This window comes from Herpailurus yagouaroundi, unplaced genomic scaffold (assembly GCF_014898765.1).
Source record: "Herpailurus yagouaroundi ecotype Mexico unplaced genomic scaffold, PumYag 182, whole genome shotgun sequence".
NCBI classification, from domain to species: Eukaryota; Metazoa; Chordata; class Mammalia; order Carnivora; family Felidae; genus Herpailurus; species Herpailurus yagouaroundi.
The window spans coordinates 14311472-14331964 of NW_024412413.1; the positions used below are offsets into that span (position 1 = coordinate 14311472).

The 20493-nt window shown below is 45.9% G+C and overlaps 2 protein-coding genes across 2 annotated transcripts in view; one reads left to right on the forward strand and one right to left on the reverse strand.

Annotated features, from left to right (window-relative positions):
• SYN3 (synapsin III) overlaps positions 1 to 20493 on the forward strand; it is a 409364-nt gene that overhangs the window by 94742 nt on the left and 294129 nt on the right. The window contains exons 4-5 of the mRNA XM_040491835.1: positions 2252 to 2408; positions 5891 to 5980. Coding sequence (XP_040347769.1) covers positions 2252 to 2408; positions 5891 to 5980 — 247 coding nt within the window. The remainder of the gene's footprint in view (positions 1 to 2251; positions 2409 to 5890; positions 5981 to 20493) is intronic.
• The window catches only part of TIMP3 (TIMP metallopeptidase inhibitor 3), a 59017-nt gene continuing 46524 nt past the window's right edge, over positions 8001 to 20493 (reverse strand). Inside the window, exons 3-5 of the mRNA XM_040490979.1 lie at positions 14047 to 14158; positions 13219 to 13340; positions 8001 to 11936 (exon numbers count right to left, since the gene is read on the reverse strand). Of these exons, the coding sequence (XP_040346913.1) occupies positions 11739 to 11936; positions 13219 to 13340; positions 14047 to 14158 (432 nt within the window). The 3' untranslated portion in view covers positions 8001 to 11738. The remainder of the gene's footprint in view (positions 11937 to 13218; positions 13341 to 14046; positions 14159 to 20493) is intronic.

The window sequence follows — 20493 nt, forward strand, 5'->3', positions numbered from 1 at the left end:
AAAGCAGAATATGGCTATATTTTGTCAGTGTTCTGTATTGTCATCAGATCCCTGTTAGAGACCTGCCACTCACCCCTTCTTTCCTTCCCTCTGTTGCTGTAAGAGCCAATGAAGTGGAGCACAAAGAGCAGGAAAGCCAGAGGAGGGACCTGGGTGCGACCTCCTGCTCTGCAATGGTTTTGCCTGGTGTCCTGGGACACATCACTGCCTTGCTATGGGCCTCAGTTTCCCCATCTGTAAAATCCATTAGTTGGACTGGTTCAGCTCTAAGAATGCAATAAGGATATAGGCGTAATAATTCCAAGCCTCTAACCCAACTACAGAGTGATGTGATTGACCATTTCCATGAGCCCAGTGTCAGCCATACCCAAGATGTCAGCATCCACATGTCTCCTCTGGGATGAGTTACAACTTCATGGGCGAGACCCTTGCCATTTCCTTTAGGGACGAGGAAGTAATATTCATGTACATCATTGATTCCTCCAACACATACTTACTACACCCTATGTATGCTCCATGGTGCCAGGCCCTGGGGTGTACAACGAGACCCAAGCTCAGAACAATTTGGGAAATGTCTGCACCTGCTGCACATTCTTTCCTTCTGTCTCCACTGGGACAAGTCCTTCCCATTTGACAGTTATTTTAACTTACATTTGAATTATTTTAAAGAGAAACAGTTTATTTGAAGCTAAGTGTCTTAACTCTGGGTGAGACAAACAGATCATACCATTTTGAGTGTAAACCACCCACCCATTGGGAAGCTGATTATCTCATGTGAGCCAGAAGTGAGGAATCTAGAAATAGATGGAACCTTGGCAGTGTGAGCAAAACAGTGTGTGAATCCACCTGGAGCCATGTGATGGAGGGAAGAAGAGTATATGGACTTGGAGCGAGATCACCTGAGTTCACACATGGCTCCCCTGCTTCCCAGCTTTGTGACTTGGGGAAGTTTATGACTTCTCTGAGCTGTGTGTTCCCATCTATAAAGTGGAGAAATAGTCCCAACCGTACCCAGATCTGCTTGTAAGTGCTAATCAGGATCATGTCTCCAAAGGGGCCCAGCAAAGAGCCTGGCATGTTCTTGGCCATCATATTAATACTCTTGCTGCTTTCCAGAGGTTGCTACTTAAAAGGGACATGTTTGAAATATACAGGGTATATATAAATATATACATATTACGTATATATAGGTATATATACATACATACCATGCTGCATGGTAGTTGAGAACTAGGGCCATGAGGTTACACATATCTGACCCTGCTATGTACCTGCAGTATGTCTTTTTGAGCAAGTGACTTAATCTTTGTGAGCCTTGGTGCTATGCACATAAAATGAACAAACGTTTTGGAAATTTCTTTAAAAAAAAAAAGAGAGAGAGAGAGAAAGAGAGAGTTTTGTTCGAGCCCCAGTTATGACAGCTGCCAGGGACACACGGTTTTTAGAAACAGGAGAGTGCTCCAGTAAGGAAACATTTGATGGAGAGCTATATGCATTTTTTTTACATAAAATTTACAAATTATTAGACAAAGAACATTTCAGAAAGTTGCAGGCTTTATCTAAGTTTCTAATAATTGCAGGACTGTATGACTTTAATCTTACAGAAACCAGGGAATTTTCTTACTTTTTCATATCTTTTGTGTTTAGAATGCTCCTTTTTTTGGTTATTTTCTTTAACAAAGCAGATATACACAATGCGCACTGAGGGCAGAAACAGATCCCATGCGTTGAGGTTTTGCCGAGTCATTTTGACCTTGGTAAATGTTAAAGTATAGCTTCCCTGGGAGCCTGGAACACACAAACGTAAAGGTGAAAATTCCCTTTTTCGGTGCTCATCTGTAAAATGCAGTTGCTGGCAGCAATGCCCGCGTCCTTGGGAAGCTATGAGGATTCAGTGAGGCAATACGTGCTGCCTAGTAAAAACGGCAGTGTATTTACTGAGTTATTTGATCCATTTTCCTCTGATTGTAAATGAACGTTTGTTCAACGTAGAAAATCTAGAAAACCACCTAAAAAAGAAAATGGATAAAATGTGAGTTGTTTTCAGCCCTTTGATTCTGTAGCTGCTGTGTGTTTGCATCCAACTGTCCCCCTCCACACTCCCCCACCCCCTCCCCATTCTGACCTGAGAGCTCCCTGCTGGCAGCAACCAGGCCAGGTCAGTGCTATCCCCAGCAGGCTGTGGCCCGATGCCCTGGCCTTCCGTCAGTACCCAGTGTGGTGACACTACTGCCAGCCCCTCTCTTTGCAGATCCTTCAAGCCAGACTTCATCCTGGTCCGCCAGCATGCCTACAGCATGGCGCTGGGCGAAGACTACCGAAGCCTGGTCATCGGCCTCCAGTACGGAGGGCTGCCTGCTGTCAACTCCCTCTACTCTGTCTACAACTTCTGCAGCAAGCCCTGGGTGGTAGGTGATGGGCCAGGCTGACCTGGAGTGAGGTGGGCGGCAGTGGGTGGCGTCCCAGCCCTGAAACGGGCCCGTCCCATCCTTCAGCATGGAGGCCTCAGTAATGAGTCTTTTTTAAGCAACTCAATAAGCAGGCCTCTTCTTGTAATTGTTGCCTAAGGAATACGATATAACAACATGGTACGATACAGTGTTATCTTATAAATAACATTAGTGGTAACATTAAGGTACCTTACTGTTCTTACTTATATTAAATCATATCACTTTTATTAACAGTAGGCATTGTTGAGCACTTACTGTGTATTAATCTGAAAATCGTGCTGCCTGGTGCTCAAACTATGGCTATCATGTGAAGTGGACATTACTTCATTTTACAGAAAAAGAATCTCAGTTTCTGAGCAGCTAAGGAACTCACTCAGGGTCATGTAGCCTGGGAGGGTTGAAACCAGAACTTAAAGCCATGTCTCTTCAACCCCCAAGACTGATTTTCCCTGTTTTGTATTCATTAATTTCATTTGTCCCTTGATTTATTAGTCTTCATTCAAATGCTACCTGTAAAAGAGGCTTCTCCGAGGATACCACTCCCCCAAATACTCTCAATTCCCTTACCCTGCTTTATTTCCCCCCAATACTTATCTCCATCTAGGATGATATATTTATCCATTCTTTTGTGTATTATCTGTTTTCCCTACCAAAGTAATTCATTCATGCAACAAATATTTATTCAATGCCTACTATGTTCCAGGCACTGTTCTAAGTCCTAGGAACATGGCAGTGGGCAGATCAGACCCAAATCCCTGCCCCATGGATCTTATATTCTAGTGACCAGGGGCACATGCAGTCTATTAATAAATATGCCCAATATGTAATATGTCATAGAAGTGGTTCATAAGGGAAAATTTTTGAAATTTTGAAAATTTGAAAAATTTTCAAAAGGGAAAATAAAGCAGGGTAGGGAGACAGGAAATGTGGAGGCTGGGGGTACGTACTGTAGTGTGCTCTGTGAAGCTCTAAGCCATCTTGTCTCTTGCTTTATTTCCCTCTGCTTGGCCTCCTGGTGGGAGGGCAGTGGTCGAGAACATGGGCTCTGGAGCCGGATTGCCTTAGTTCTAGGAGCCTCAATTTATGAGCTGTATCATCTTGAACAACTTGTTTAATCTCTCTGAGTTTATATTCCATATTTGTAAAATGATGATAATAATAGGGTCATCCTGGTAAGGTTGTGAGTTAATACAAGTGGCTGCCACAAAGTACACACTCAATACACGGTGACAATTATTATATTCATTCAGTAAATAGTGAATGCCATCAAGGTCTCTGCAGAGTTGGCGCTCAATATTTATTGAATGGATATATACATTAATTTAGTAGATATAGATAGTTTTTAACCACTGCTATCATAGCTCTGGTCTCTTTATTCTACCCTGAGATTTTTGGCCTATGGCATCCCAGATTCTGGAAAGGGACCTAGATAGCATTAGCCCACACCCCCTACCTTGTTTTTCCACATAGATATTGTGATGGTAGCAGCTACCATTCAGTAGCACTGTGTGCTATGCTGAACTCTTAACATACATATTATATTTGATCTTTAGAACCACCCTGATGAGTAGATTTTGCTAATGTCTCTATTGTACAGATAAGGAAACTGGAGCTGGACATCTCCAAAATTCGTGTGCTTGATCATAGAGTTACATATTCTCTCTAGACTTCAGCATCCTTATCTGTAAACTGAGAGATCCTCCATCATTTCTCATATTTCTGAGATCCCTCAAACCCTCTAACTGGACTCCATGTTGCATCACACCTGCAGACTATACCCCAGGAGTTTGCAGACCAAGTCTAGTTGTAGAAAGTTCTTAAGTTACCCATTCTCTCTGAGCCATTAGTGTTGACTTACTCCCAAGTCAAGTCTGGTACAAGACTTGGCATGCCTTCTAGCCATTGGACACCCACCATAGGCCACAAATTGTAGCATTCTTAATCCTGATCAGAATTTTCCATGCCCTTCCCACTTATGTCCACCAGGAGTTCCCTTTTGCTTTCTGGATAAATTCCAAGGCTCCCAGGGATCTGTCATGGATCACCCTTCATCCTCCTCTCTCACTGTCCCCTGGATCCAGGGCCACAGCTATGACAGCCACTGAGGGTCTCCAGTGCATACCTGAAGTGCCCTTCCATCTTCTCTGTGTCATCTGCTCCAGGGAGTCATCCTGACCCCTTCTCTGTTCCTCTTCTAGGCTTCTCAATCCCCTTGCTTTCCTCCAGAAAGGCATTGTTATCTCAGCCATCTGCCCACGTTGTCTCCCCTCAAGGCCTGGTCTTCCATGCTTAGCTTGTTATCCCAATATCAAAGCACAGTGCCAAGAACAAAATGAGCTCCCAAGGGTGCTGGGTGGTGTGGGCTGATGGAGAAAAATTTAAGCTCAAGGCCTGCCTTTCAGAAGCTTACCACCCAGCTCTGGAGATGTTAGCAACCTCTACGGTGAAACCAGAAAGTGCTAAAGCAAAAGGAGTCAGGTGTGGAAGAGATGCTGCTTGAGCTGCTGGAGAAGAGCGTGGCTGTAAAAACAGAGAAATCAGAGATGACCCTAGAACAATGCAGGAGTTGGAATGCCAACTCTGAAAATCTGTATAACTTTTGACTCCCCTCCCCAAACTTAACCACTGATAGCCTACTGTTGACTGGAAGCTTTACCAATAATATACATGGTCAATTTACACATACTTCATATATTATATGTATTATATGTTGTATTATTACAATAAAGTAGGTGAGGGAAAAGAAAGTGTTATTAAGAAAATCATAAGGAAGAGAAAATACATTTACAGTACTGTACTGTATTTATCCAAAAAAAAAAAAAAAAAATTTGCATGTAAGTAGACCTGCACAGTTCAAACCCATGTTGTCCAAGGGTCAGCTGTATTTATGATAAATAATAATATCTAACATTCAAGTGCCCCTAGGGACCAGACACAGCTTTTAATACGTTGCATATTTAATCCTTACAATATTGGATCTCTTGCTTTCTCCACTTACAAATGAGGAAACTGAAGCTCAGAAGCCTGGAGCAACTTTCCAGGCTTATGGGGCTAGTTAAGTGGTGGAGAATTTGAATCCAGAGTCTACACCCTAAACTGTTAGGTAGTACTACCTCTCTAGAAAGAAAGACTTTGCAGGCTGGAGACATGGCATGAGTGTCAGCACGTTGTGCTTGTGTGAAATGTTGAGGGGGTAGTAAATGCTCGTCAAATGTAAGCGAGCTGAACTCAGCGGCCTGGCAGGAATGAAGGGCTTATGCAACCAGATAATCGAGAGGATGAGATTCCAGCCAAGGAATCTGGTCTTCATCCTGCAAACAGGGAACAGCTACTGCCGCTCAGCTCAGAATAGTCTGATACTGGAGGTCTGGGATCAAGTGGGAAGTTCCACCATACTGGATAACAAAGATTGACCAATGTTCTTTCCTCTTCTCTCCTAGTTCTCTCAACTCATTAAGATCTTCCATTCTCTGGGTCCTGAGAAGTTCCCACTTGTGGAGCAAACGTTTTTCCCCAACCATAAGCCAATGGTGAGTGCCCTTTTTGACTCTGATTATCTTAATGATATGGAATGAAAACAGATGTCCATGTTTTCAGTCCTGTTGGATGAGGAGTGGGCTGAGGGCTCTAAGGAAGAGTTGTGATGTCCTGTGAGAATACCTGGCTTTCTTAGGGAAAGAATAAAGTCTTCAGGTGAAATTTTAGGTAGCAGGACAAATGACAAAGGTGGATGGCATCCCTTGGGATATTGGGAATTTTCAGCAAATTCAGGGACAACTTGAGCTGGCATTTTGGAGCCAAACGCTGATAATAAAGATAAAAGATGTTTCAAAGGTTGGATGTTGTTTCCCTTGAGCCCTGGGCAGAACCTGGTTCCAACTTTTATTTTGATAAAAGCTGTTGTATTTTGTTTGCATTGATCATCGAAGGGCACTTTCCTTGTGTGTTCCCTTTGCTTTCTGACTTATGGATGTACCTGAGGTTGTCTCTGGGAAGTGGTTGGAGCTTAGCTTGGAGCACATGGTCGAGCCCATTCATAGGACAGCTGGGTGGGAGGGGTGACATCTTCTGAAAAGGTGGAGAGCTCTTTATCCCACAACCAAAAGAAGTTGGGTGGAAAGAGTTCTGGGCAGCTGGAAATAGCCTGTGATATATCTGCTTGTGTGTTTGGTGGTCTTCTTAAACTGGTCAAAGGAATGCAGGGCCATGTCCCCATGCTTGCCATGTAAGGAAGGTGAATCTTGGGCAACAGTGTGGTTAAAAAGGTATCCGAATGTCCCAGCTGGGGACTGGCCTGTTCGTAGAATCCCACGCTCAGGCTGCTGACCTGGAAATTCTACCACACGAGTGGTAGGACTGCAGGCCCCAGGTGGGGACAGTCTAAACAGGCAGAGAGGTTTTTCCATTGATTATCTTTCCCTTATATCTGATCCAATGAGAGTCATAGAATCCAAGATATGCTGGTTGGAATAAGAAGGGTAAGTGGAGGGACGCCTGGGTGGCTCAGTCAGTTAAGTGTTCAACTTTGGCTCAGGTCATCATCTTGCAGTTTGTGGGTCCAAGCCCTGAGTTATGCTTGCGCTGACAGTGTGGAGCCTGCTTGGGATTCTCTCTCTCCTTCTCTCTCTGCCCCCCTCTCTCTCTCTTTCAAAATAAATTAATAAAATTAAAAAAAAAAAGAAAGGTAAGTGGAACCTGGCATATTCCAACAAAGTATGAACAGTATAGAGAAAATTCAGGGATTATCATCAAACCAGAATGAATTTAAATCCTAGTCTGCCAGCATACTAGGTCTTGAGCAATGAGTTAACCTGAGTCTTGGCTTCCTCAGCTAAAAACTATGGATGATAGTGGGACAACCTCATTGGGTTGTGGAAATTTAATGCAATCATGTGTGTAGAGTGCTGTGCCTGATATATGATAGGTGATCAAAGTAGATTAGCTTGAAATAGGGGCAAAAGCTATACCTGGAACATTGTCAACAATGGGATGAAAGTTGGGTGAGGGGTCTGCAGCCAACCCAACTCATTGAGGATGACAGGTCCAGCTGTAAGCTCTAGGAGGGGCTCACGGCTATAGTGGGACCTTTTGAGTTCCTAGCATTTCCAACTAGGCCAAGCCATACTTGGAATTTCAGGCAGGTGTTTGGCATCAGGCACTGATGTTTGCAACCTTCCCCTCTCAGTTTCATGGTGTGAGATTCTTAGATGAAAACGGAAAGCCAAGTCAGGGCTCCAGTCTGGGAATACTTGAACTACTAATAGTTAATTCGATAGGAATCCAGATTCTGTAGAGCTATGGAGAACCCTGGCCATAGAAACAGGGAGCAAGGTCAGTGCTGGATTAGCAGTTGGGGGGAAATCTAGAATGCCTGCTCCTACCTTGGGAAAGGACTGGGGCAGGGTGGGCTCAAGCCCTAGAAGTGAATGAAGGGAGGGGAATGTTCATTTGCCTGCAGCCAGGACAGGTGGGACCAGCTTCCAAGGCCCTCTGCTGTCTATATTACCCCCAGTGGCAGTCAGGATATAAGGAGGCAAGGGACTACAGGTGTGTGATAGAAATAAAACCATTTTACTGTTTAGAATAAAGGACACACTATAAAAAGTGAACATTATGCAACATTACAGACAATATACATTCACGGAATATAAAATTCATAAATAACATGGAGGAAAACTGTAAACAGTGCTACAAAATTTAGCAACAAATACATTCCTTCCAGACAGGGTTTTCTCTGGTTGGTTTCTCTCCATCACTTCTGGGTCTCAGGACAGCAGACTGGCTAAGGGGAAAGGTGAGGGCTTGGGAGGATCTGTGAAGCCCTTCCCCCGAGAGCACGAACCGGTCTTAAATTCTTTCCCTCCTCATGTCTCCCAAATGCTAATTTTTGGAGGCTGTTGATATCCACCTCCCCTACATTCTCACACTTTGTTTTGCTTCTATCATCAGATTTTTAAAGTGTTTTCCTTGTGTAAAACTACTGTAGTGATATTTTTACTTTTGGTAGCCAGGAGCCAAACCCTTGGGTGCCATCTTGGGGTAATCCATATTGATGATCATCAAACACAAGATGAAAGGCTGGGCAGGGGAGGGTACTTGTCTCCTAGGGGCCACAGTCTTTCTGAGACAGAGCTGTTCCAATAAGTCATTTGTTTCTTTAACTGTTCAAGAACCATCATATGAAAAATGATATTCATGGGCTGTACCATGACTGCCATGATGTAGGTATGGAGCTGGGTGATGGTAAAGGATGGGAGTCTCTGGTATTATCTACCCAGACAGATGGAGCACAGGTCTGAGAGGAGAGAGCCCCAGGTATAATGCTTTCTGGATAGGGAGGCAGAAGAGATGGCCAGATGAGGCCAAGAGGCCTCTTGGAATCACAGCTCCCATGGCCCTGGGTTTTTAGAAGAAATCATGGCTTCCCAGTTGAGTGGTCAAAAATAAGGGGGGAAAAAGAATGGGAATGACCAGCAGACTGCCCAGTGCCAGTTGATACAGAGCAAGGACATGGATGTACTTGCTGTTTTCCCTCCTCCTTCCTACTCCAGAAAGCACTGGGATGCTGATAGGGAGGAGGAGGGATTAGTGTCAAGTGGTAGTTCCTTCTCATTTCTCCAGTTCGCCAGTCTAGCTGCCTGCACAGTAGAAGTATTTTACCCTCCATTCCACTTTAGAATTTGATTCAGGAAAATGGCGGCATGTGGGTTTCATTTTTTTTTTTTCTCTTAAACACAATGTACACATATTAAAGCCTACACATGACACAAGATTTAGCAAAATAAAACGTTCACGATATGATTGAAATACGGAAGTGTCTCAGCTACATAAATGACTTTAAATTATACAGTAAGTGAACAGGTGAAATAAACAAAGCTATAGCTTATAGAAAGCTCAAAAACCGCCCTCTGCCAACATCGCTTTGCAAAGGACCCTTCTTTGCCCAGGACCTGCTATTCTCTTTGACAGGGCCTGACAGATGGGACTGTGGTTCCACCAACATTTCTACAGGGAAACTTCAGATGATTCATGCTCAGGCCTCACCCCAGGTCCCTCCTTGTGTGAGTGGAGGTGACCCCATGAAGGACCAAGAATGGCCAATGCTTCATAGAGGGGATGCTGATGTCCAATTGTGAGAGGGCACTTGTGTGGTTGGGTCAGGGGTTCCATCTTGTAAGACTTGGAGGTTGAAATCGAGAAAATCTCAGAACACCAAGGACTTGGGCTTACCCTTTAAAGACCACTGGTCCGTGACCTCAGCTCCTTTTGCTTACACAGCTGCGTTGAGAGGGCAAAGCCTCCTGTTTCCCACCTGCCAAATGGCATGACCATAGGGTGAAAGGTACAAGATAATCCAATGAATACCATGGAAACTGGATGCCTGCACTGCCTTCCCACTCAGGAGTTCTGCCAAATACCTTGCCTGGGTATTTGCATGTGTGTGTGTCTGTGTGTGTGTGTGTCTGTGTGTGTGCAAGACATCACAATGTGTTGTCTGCTTCTTTTTTTAAATCCTGTTTCAATTGGCAGCTCTGTTTCCTAAAGTGGAATGAACTGAAGATACAAATACTAAGAGGAAAATAGCCATAATCTGAAAGAAGAGACAGAGTGATCATGTTAAATGTCACCATCCTACCACCCCCAACTCTGTGAAATATGCATTATCACCTACTCTTGGCATCTCACTTTCAACACTGAAACTGAAAATAATTTTATTTAATCAGAGAACTTATATTATAGTTTTATTTCAAAAAAAAAACAAAACAAAACAAAACAAAAACACAACAAAAACCCTACAGCTGATTGCAGAGTCAGGCTTCCCTAGTGACCACCGATTTTAATCCCATGAGGTGAGGACCTCAGGAGATGGTGTTCGCCCACCAGTGAGCTGGGAGAAGAGCAGGCTGTCCCAAAATCCAGGAAAGTGGCTGTCTAGCCAAGGCAGCTTTCCCTCCTGTGCCCAGGCCCCCGACCCATACTAACTTTCTTATCTGAGCCAAGCCAGTAAGGCAGTTAAATGAAGGCCCCAAACATGAAGCAGGAGAAAAGGAGAGGGACAGAGGTCAGATGACCCCAGTTAAAGGGATGTCGAGGGTGTTCAGAATTTCAAATTTTAATTAAAATGAAAAAAAAAAGTCAACTTGGAATGTCATGATTTTCTTCAAACAAGCAACGACAACAAAATAGAAGAGATTATACTACTGGCATATTTAACAGCATTGAACAGAATTCTGTGTCCTGTAAAAAATTAGCTTATGTCCCCGTGTGGGTATATGCAAATGTGTATACAAACACATCCCCCTAGGTGAGCTAAACCCTACTTTGGAAATAGTATTCTCTACCCAGCTCTACTTGACTATATCTGTGGATAGTGTATGATGTGTGTATTCCTCCGATTTACATAAAGGCAAGCTCCCGGCCAAATCTACCAGAGTTTTCCAGGAGGAAGTCTTGTGGGAGATAGAGAGAGGAAAGACATTCATCTCAGTCTTTCACCTGAGCTTTTGTACAAGGCAGGCAAATTGCCTCCTGACCTCAGGCGGATGTTTAAGTCTTCATCAACTAAGAAAGTTCTGTTATTCTGTCCTGGCTGCTTGCCGGACTCAGAAACATCTGGTCAACCCCAGCATCACTGGGCTGGGGGGAATTGAGTGTGCTGCACCCTCTCAGACCCTCTCCTGCAGTTTCTTCCTTCCCTCCCTCACTCTTACGTGCAGACACAGACAGACATAGTCTGGTTGGACAATGCAGTAGCATCTCCTCAGTGTATATGGTCTTCTGCGTACCTTGAGTCTATCTGCTTGCTGCCCTGGACTCATCCTGAAACAGTTGACCTTTCAGCAACTTCCTTGTCTGTGTCTTTTATGTACTGGGATGGAGGACAAGGGTCGAGGGAAGCGGGTCTGGGAGATGGTGAGGTGGGGGAGAAGAGAGAGGGGTAGGTGTTACAATGCCCAAATGGGGTAGTTTTTCGGTTTCTGTTTTCCTAAAAAAATAGATTATATCATCACGAAGAAGAGGAGTGTGCATTCCTCATTCTTTCTGGCATGGCACCAAAAATTCCCGCGTGGAAATGGGTGATGTCAAAACCAAAAAGAAGGGGCAGGGTGGGGCCAGGAGGATGGTTCCAAATAAACTCCATATGACAGCATAGACTTTTCCTTAAGTGTTCGAAGTGCTAAATTTGCAAGAAAACAGGCACTAATGTCATTGTCATCATCTGGGAAGAGTTAGTGTCCGAGGGAAGCTCAGCGGGAAGGGAGGGAAGGGTGGGGAAGGGTCTGGTGCTCAGGGGTCTGTGGCATTGATGATGCTTTTGTCCGGGGGCGCCCATCCTCGGTACCAGCTGCAGTAACCACCCTTCTGCCGGATGCAGGCATAGTGTTTGGACTGGTAGCCAGGGTAGCCGAAATTGGAGAGCATATCGGTCCAGAGGCACTCGTTCTTGGAGGTCACAAAGCAAGGCAGGTAGTAGCAGGATTTGATCTGCAATTAGATAACAGCCAAAGGTTGGTGGGCTCTGCCATGGTGGCCCCAGTCCTGATGCTTGCTCCAGTCTGGATTCAGAGCACTGAAGGTGGAGCCCAGCCATATCAGTCCCTTGGTGAAAATAATGTAAGTAACACCCACTAACACCTACCGAGTGCCACTGTGTAGCAGATATCCTGCTAAGTGCTTCTATGCTATTCTCTTTAGTTCTTATAACAGATCTATCTCCCTTTACAGATAAGGAACCAGAGGCTCAGAGAGGTTAAGGAACTTGCTCTGATTTATGCAGCCAGAAAGTGGTGGAACTACACATTTGAGAAAACTCTTCTTGGGGCGCCTGGGTGGCGCAGTCGGTTAAGCGTCCGACTTCAGCCAGGTCACGATCTCGCGGTCCGTGAGTTCGAGCCCTGCGTCGGGCTCTGGGCTGATGGCTCAGAGCCTGGAGCCTGTTTCCGATTCTGTGTCTCCCTCTCTCGCTGCCCCTCGCCCGTTCATGCTCTGTCTCTCTCTGTCCCAAAAATAAATAAACGTTGAGAAAACTCTTCTTTCTCAAGTGGTAACAAGCAAGGATGAGAGATCTCAGCTGTTGTGGAAATTGAGGAATTAGAAAGATTAAAGCATAAACTTTGGGCATCTAGCTGCCATCGACTAGAAATCACATGAGCTGTGTGAAATCGGGGAGCTGTGTGACCTAGGGCTTGTTACTTAAGCTCCCTGAGCCTCTATTTGCTTATCTGCAAAATGAGCATAGTAGTAATAAACACTACACAAAGTTGTGAGAATTCAGTGAGAGAACTGCCCAGCTCCCTCCCACAGCAGGCAGGCTGTGTGCCATGACCTCTGCGCTTGAGTCAAGGAATTGGCCCTGGTTAGACCTTCCGCAGCATTTGGTATCAGTAGTCCTGTGCCAGCTTGCCCATCAGTGAGGCAGCTGCCCTGGTGAACTCACTTGGGACTGCTTGCAGGACCTGCCACTATAAGGATCTGGTACCTGCCACAACCTTGAGCCACAGGAGAGGCCAGGGACACTGAAGAGTCCTCATGCCCCAGCTGCTGCCAAGTGGGCAGCCTCGGGTGGGCAGATTATAGCAGAAAGGCGTTCTTCCCCCACCTTCTTCACCACTCAGCCAGGGGGCAACATTCCTCACCACCCCTGTTCACACCTGACCTTCCGCTCTGGCCCGACATGCAGAAGGGCCCAGTGCCCAGTACAGCAGGAACTGATGCTTCTGGGGGCCGTGAGCCAGCACTTCCCCTGCCTGCCCTCTCCAGGGATTACCTTGCAGTTACAACCCAGGTGATACCGGTAGTTGAGCCCCTTGCGCTGGGAGAGGGTGAGCTGGTCCCACCTCTCCACGAAGTTGCACAGTCCTGTGTACATCTTACCATCGTAGACACGGCCTAGAGGAGGAAAGAGGACAAGAGGAGAGTTGTTGTGTCCAGAGCCCAGCCACAGGGTTGGTGAGAAAGAATTCTCACCTACGGAGAACCCACCTTAGACCAGGTACTGGGCTAAATACTTTCCAATCCTGTGATTTTACTTCATCCTTCCTGATACGTTTTAGGGAAAACTGTGTCCCCATTTCCCAGGTGGGGAAAACAAAGCTCAGAGAGGTTAAATGACTTGCTTCTTAAACCCATGAAGCCCTAGAGTTGGGACAGAGATCAACCCTTCCTGTCCCCATCAGTGGTTTCTTGGTTTTGTTCTTGTTTTTTCCTTTCCTACACTGACTGCCTGTAGGTGGGTAACTTTCACAAACAGACCTAATAAATAGGTTGACTGTGGGGGTATAGAGGAACAGGTCCTAGCAATCCCTTTTGATTTATATAGTAAAGCTGAGAATGTGTCAAACTAGACAAAACTCCGTTTCCGTCACAGGGCCAGTGGTGGCATCCACACTAAAACCCAGCTCAGTGTAGAGCCTTGAGCTCCTATCATAGGCCAAGCCAAGTGCACTCAACACCAGACAGTCCTTATAATTCATTGGGTGAAAAGCCAAAGTCCTAAGGACACCTCTGGGTCAATCACTCCTTCTCTAGCCTTCTGAAGTGAAGGACTGCTGGACCTTGGCCAAACCCTGACCTAAATGCTAGAGTTGGCTGTTACCTGTCAGCAGGTACTGGTACTTGTTGACTTCTAGCTTGAGGCCACAGAGACTTTCAGAAGCTTCTGTGTGGATGTACTGCACGTGGGGCATCTTGGTGAAGCCTCGGTACATCTGTGGGCAGAAGGAACGTCATGAGAGCAGGACCAGGGCTCAGAGAGCCTGCTGTCATTTGTTCTATGGGAATCTGACTCCCTTAATCCACCATCATGTGGCCACTGACCTCCCCAGCCATTTCTCCTCCTCTTGTCTGAGCCACGGTGGTGCCATCCTGGAGAAACCTTCCCATACAGCCAGTCACACCTTCCATTTTAACACACCCACAGCCCGGCACCAGACATATGCTCTTCTCAGATCCCAAACCTTTCTAGAAATCCATACAATTTGCTGTGAAAGGGGTCCTTGCCCACCTCACCAACCTTGACCCCCACGTGCCGAAAAGGCAGATGGCCAGCATTCTGATGACATCTCCATGACATTTTTCAGTGTATAAAAGCATTCCATTTACATTCCCCTCACTGTCTCCTCCTAAGAACCCAAAGAGGTAGGCATTCTTGTACCCATTTTACAGACAAGGACTCAGAAATTGTGTTTGGTTGGTGGAAGTTGAACTCAGGCCCAGGGTTCTCCATGCTTTTATCTTTCTGAGCATCTGTTGAAAGCACTGGTTTCCTTTACCCCAGGCAAAGCCTATAAACATGTATACAAAATTTCTAGATTTTTAAACTAAACACTTTATAATTGTTAAGTTGAACTGTATGAAAATGGTGATATTTGGCCATTTTTATCTACAACATCCTCTAAGACGGCGGTTCTCAACTGGAGGCAGTTTTATCCCCACCTCATGAGACATCTGACAGTGTCTGGAGACATTTTTGATTGTCACAAACGGGAGGGGGTGTGGCTGCTACCGGCGTCTGTGGGGAGAGGCCCGGAATGCTCTTAAATATCCTGTAATGCATGGGATAGCCCCTGCAGCAGAGTTATCTGTCCCCAAATATCAGTGGTACCAAAGTTGAGAAATCCCACTCTAATATTAACCCCCATAACATCCCCATGAGACAGGAACTATTTATGCCCATTTTATAGGTGAGGATCCTGGGCCCCAGGCAGGTTAAGTGGCTAATCTAAGGCCTTATGGTTGGCAAATGGCAGAAGCAGGACTCCAGATGGGCACATCTGCTCCAGAGCCCATGCCCTTAACCATTATCCTATGGTCTCTCTTCCTGTGGCCTCACAGAGTCATGCCCAAGGGCCTCTGATACAGGCAAATGCTATTTATGGCTGTTGCACCTCCTTTTTGTGCATGTGCTCAGAGCCACTGGTATGACCATAACGAGGCTGGACCCACTTGGTGATTCCAGGTCATGGCCACGAGTCTTACATGGGTTCAGATCTGTCAAGGAATCTCTGTTAACTGTGTGAGTGGGTGAAGGTAGAAGGGGGCAGCGAGGTGTTGCCCAATCCCATTATCCTCCCAGCTCTCAGAGCACACAGGCCCTGGATGGCTGGTGGTCTCCAGGGGTTTACAACAGGACAACGTCTCTCCTTTAGCTCCTGGCATGCGTTATTAATTTACTTATGGTAATTAATAAAAAGCTAGACATCGCCTCATTGGTGTCTCTTCTAAGTGCCTCCCATTTGTACTAATGGGCCAGGTTTTCTCCTTACTTTCTATTAAGTGGGGACTGGATGGTGGGGGTAGGTGGTCCACGAGGACCTCCACCGTCATAGAGTGTCTGTTGGACCCACAGAGTTTGGGAGCCTCTGCCTTTTTAAGGGGAACGCTGCCCTAATTGTGTGCAACCATCAGTGCAGATGGTTTTAATTTACCTGGCCTCTCTTTTAGCCCTCTTCTCCCGAGAGGCTCACCAGCTGAACTAGGAAACGCAGCCAAGCACTGTGAGAAGTGCTGTCCACACTCAGTTTTCAATTATGCCGCGGGGGAGCAGGGGCGGGTCAGATCTTACCCCCCACTTCCTCAGTGATGGATGGTGCCTCTCTGGCTTTAACAGGAACCATGCTTAAGAGCACTGCTGTGTGCATGCCATCCAGTGTGGCCTTCCAAGAACATTCCCTGGACTCCCTCTGTGCCCATCAGCTTCTCCTCTGGTGTGGATGTTCCTTGAGTTCCTGGCAAATGTTTCAACTTAGTCCTCGCTCTGAAATATTGCAGACCCAAGGCCATCAGAGCCTCAGTACATCCTTGTTGGTATTTCCCCTTCATCTCCTTTTTGCTTTATGAGTGAGGATCAGTCCCTGTCTAGGGTCCAGTGACTTCAGCTGCTCAGTTCTCACTACTTTGGAATTTGAAGGAATCTTGATTTTAACAGGGCTTGTAGCACTTGCATGCAGTATCAGAACTTTAATACATCGTAAGTGATTGGGTATGACAGACACAGCACTGCCACTTAGCGTCACTTTTGAGTGTGACAATATGGTAAAGGCAGATGGTACTCATTTCATTATCTTTTCTTTATAATGATCCCATCTTGACCTAAATATTGATCCCAAAAGTATCATTAGGTCTATATGCATAGAGACTGAGAATTGGTTTGACAAATTTAGGAAGACTGTAATACATTTGTAGTGTCCTGCAATCAGAGAATCAGAGAATCTCAGAATTGGAAAAGATGTTAAAGGTAATCAAATCCAGTCAAAGCACTGGAGGATTAATGGTAAACTCTGGTTCTGGAGACAGACAGCCAGTCTGATTCTTGTCTCTGCCACTTATTAGCCACTTGGAAAGCTACTTTACCTCTTTGGGTCTCAGTTTCTTCACCTGTAAAATGGGGTAACGTATTACTCCATAAAATGTTTTTGAGAATTAAATGACTTAGAATAGTGCTTGGAGCACATTATTCACTAAAAGTTAGCTTAAAACTAGTTCTACTGAAATTTCTATCAGCAGAGGGAAAGGTTTGTTCCTCTTCTTTCCATGGCTCTTTGCCCAACCTTATCTTTTAAAGCAGAGATTTAAAGCTGGATTGAACTTCAGACTAGGCAGGTTGTTTTCTCTCTCTCTCCCTCTCTCTCTCTCTCTCTCTCTCTCTCTCTCTCTCTCTTTCTCTCTCTCTCTCTCCAGCTTTAGTGAGGTATGATCAACAAATAAAAATGCATATATTTAGGTTATACAACAGGGTGTTTTGATATATGTATACATTGTGAAATAGTTACCACAATCAGGATAATTAACACATCCCTCACCTCCCATAGTTACCTTTTGTGTGTGTGTGAGAACACTTAAGATCTGTTTTCTTAGCAAATTTCTAGTATTCAATCTGGTATTGCTATTATTATTTTTAACATTTATTTACTTTGGGAGAGACAGAGGCAGCGATGGTGAGAGAGAAAGGGGGAGAGAGAAAATCCCAAGCAGTCTCCACACTGCCAACACAGAGCCCGACGTGGGGCTTGAACCCACGAAAGCATGAGATCATGACCTGAGCTGAAACTAAGAGTCAGTCACTTAACCGACTGAGCCACCCAGGTGCCCCTCAATCTGGTGTTATTAACTACAGTCACCATGCTGTACATCAGATCTCCAGAATTTATTCATCCTACAGAACGGAAAGTCTGTACCCTTTAACCCACATTTTTCCTCATCTCCACCAACCCCCAGCCCCTAGTGACCAGCATTCTACTCTGCTTCTGTGAGAGGTTCAACTGTGAGTTCAGCTTTTTTAGATTCCACATAAAAGTGAGATTATGCTCTATTTGTCTTTCTGTGTCTGGCTTATTTCACTTAGCGTAATGTCCTCCAGGTTCATCCATGTTGTCAAAATGAAAAGATGTCCTTTTTTAAGGCTGAATAATGTTCTGTTGTGTGTAGACACACACCACATTGGACTCTATGAGCCTCTGGGCCTCCCCTCTTGGTAGTATGTACACAAAAGTTATAAGAAGTTAGCTTCCCTTGGGGTAAAGAGACAAATAATGTAAGAAAGAAGTTTCTGGATCTGGGGGGCTTTGAGTATTTCTTATGGAATGCCTGCTCTTCACCCTACATTGACAGCATGAAATGTCATCACTATGTCAAATAATTCTGGCTTGGCTGCCAGAGATGAGAACTGTGCTGGGTGCTGTCTTACATCATGAACTCCTTTCAACCCACAACTTATTCTCCTTTGCAGACCAAGAACCTGAGTTTCAGAGACATTAGATGCTTGACTGAGATACCAAGTGTACAGCCTTTCTCTTACAGCAAGGGGTGGGGGGCAGAGCACATGACAATGCAGGCAGTCTCTGCTGAGGGCTGGACGAGAGACCCAGACCATAAAGAGTTACAGGCATTGAGAAGAGAACAGTTCCCTGTGGGCTGGAGGGTCAGAGAGGCTTCCAGCTGGAGCTTCAAAGGCGAGACCATGCTATAGTGCTCATTTGATTAGACAGACCACTGAAGGAAGGAAGTCCCCAGGGGCCAAGCATTCCAATTGCCCAGCAAATCTGTCCTGCCCAGAGTCAGGACATGCAAAGCACATGACCAGTGGGCCTCCCCATGGGACCCTCCCGGGACCAGCTGGGACATAATGTTCCCCACGTGTTGTCCCCCGCTGCGCCAGCCTGGGAGCATGTCTCCACTGTACAGACTGCAGCTCCTGGCAAAGCAGACCGCTTTCTCATGGTCCTGATGGGAGATAAGGTCCCTATAGATTAGAGCGACCAATTCTGGAAACTTCCACCTTTGCACTGCAGCCCAGTGCCTCTGCTCCAGCTAATCTCCAACCTTAGGCTTGCAGTAAGCCCCCTTAACATTCAAATGCTCCCCCACACACACACCTGTGGGTCTCTGCACACTCAAGAGGGGCCTGCAAAGTGGGACCAGAGGTTCTGGAATTAGCATATGAGAGAGGGTCTGCCTGCCTTTCATCTGTGTAAGAAGTTCCAGGGGAGGGGGTGGGAACTCTGAGACAGAAGAGAGAGGTTAGACAGGATGGCTCAAATTCTCACGTTCTCAGAGTTCCTTCAGTCCTGCTCTAAGGGAGCCCTGGCTCACCCCGTCTGACTCTCTGGGGTAGACTCTCTAATCCACTAGAACAAAGCCACCCAGGGACCAGTGCCAAAACTCATGCAGGCTCGCCTCCCTGGCCTCTCCTCCTTCCCTCCTACAAAGAGTTTTCAGTACACCCTTTGCAGGATGTTGCAAGTCAAGAGCTACACTGCTGGAAGATAAACGACAAAGCCAAGCTAACGTCTTTTTGTTCCCTGGGGGAACTACATACAACTGGGGTGGGGGTGGGCAGGAGTGATGAATGCAGCTCGGCTGTTCTATAATCTCCTTGTTGGCAAAGGCTCTATAGCTTCCCTCCAGTCTGCCACTTTCTAGTGGTATGAACTTGGCTATTACATGACCTTTCTAAGTCTCAGTTATCTCACCTGTAAAATAGAGAATAATGTGTGTCTGCTTCACAGGGCTGTTGTGAGGACTGATCCATGCAAAGGCTTAGCAGAATGCCGGGTACATAGTAAATGCTCAAAACATGTTATTTGAATAGAGTCTTATTTTCGTTATAACAAACATTATCTTTCTATCCCAGGCCTGAAGCATAGTGTTCAGCACAGAGAGAGGTGAGAAGACAAGGGGAGCGGGGAGGGACAATTGGATGAACTACTCCAGTTCCTACATCCCACACCTGATTAGCCAACTGCTACCTGGAGACAAGCAGAATTCAGTGGCCTCTCAGGATAGAAGGGCAGTGACCCTTCCAGGAGTAATCTAATATTGGGCTTGTAGGAGGGGCAGAGTTAATGAAAAGGCATTAGACAGTGATCAATGATCAAAGCGACATGGCAGGGAGATTTGAGGAGTCATGTAAAGAACACACAGGATTGGGAAGGAATCCCAACACCTTAGCTTGGGAACCAGATCTGTCTTTAATTAAATGCATGACTGGGCAAGTCATTTCCCCTCTGAGCCTGTGTCAGAAGTAAAACAAGGAATTTTACTTTCCCATGTCTAGCACCCTGGTTCCGTGAACCTGGGTGAAGGATAGTGAACGGACAGTGTGATGCCACCAGCCCGGGAGTGAGTGTGTGCTCTGAAGCTGATGGGTGAACAAATGTAACTTGGCCTCTGAACACCCCGCAGAGGCCGGCCTGGCACCAGCCAGGGGGAAGTGGGACATTTTGCCCACAGGAAGGGCCTCTCATCACCCTGGCATCCGGGCCCTGAAGGAAGTGGGGAAGCTGGGCAAGCTTAGGAACCACTGCCTCCCAGCTTTTCCCTCAGATCTGCTGGCCACAGAGCGTCCACAATGTGATGGATTGTTCCAGAGCAGGAGGGGGGTGTTTCCTGAACCTCTGCTTTGCCTAACATGCTTCGGCGTTTGCTCACTGGCTGCCGGGGGCTGTACAGTGGGGGTTTCTTTGGTTGTTGTTGATCTCGTTGGTTTCCCCCCCTCCACACTCTTCTCTCCCCATGGCCATCTGAAGACATAAGCTGGTCCCAT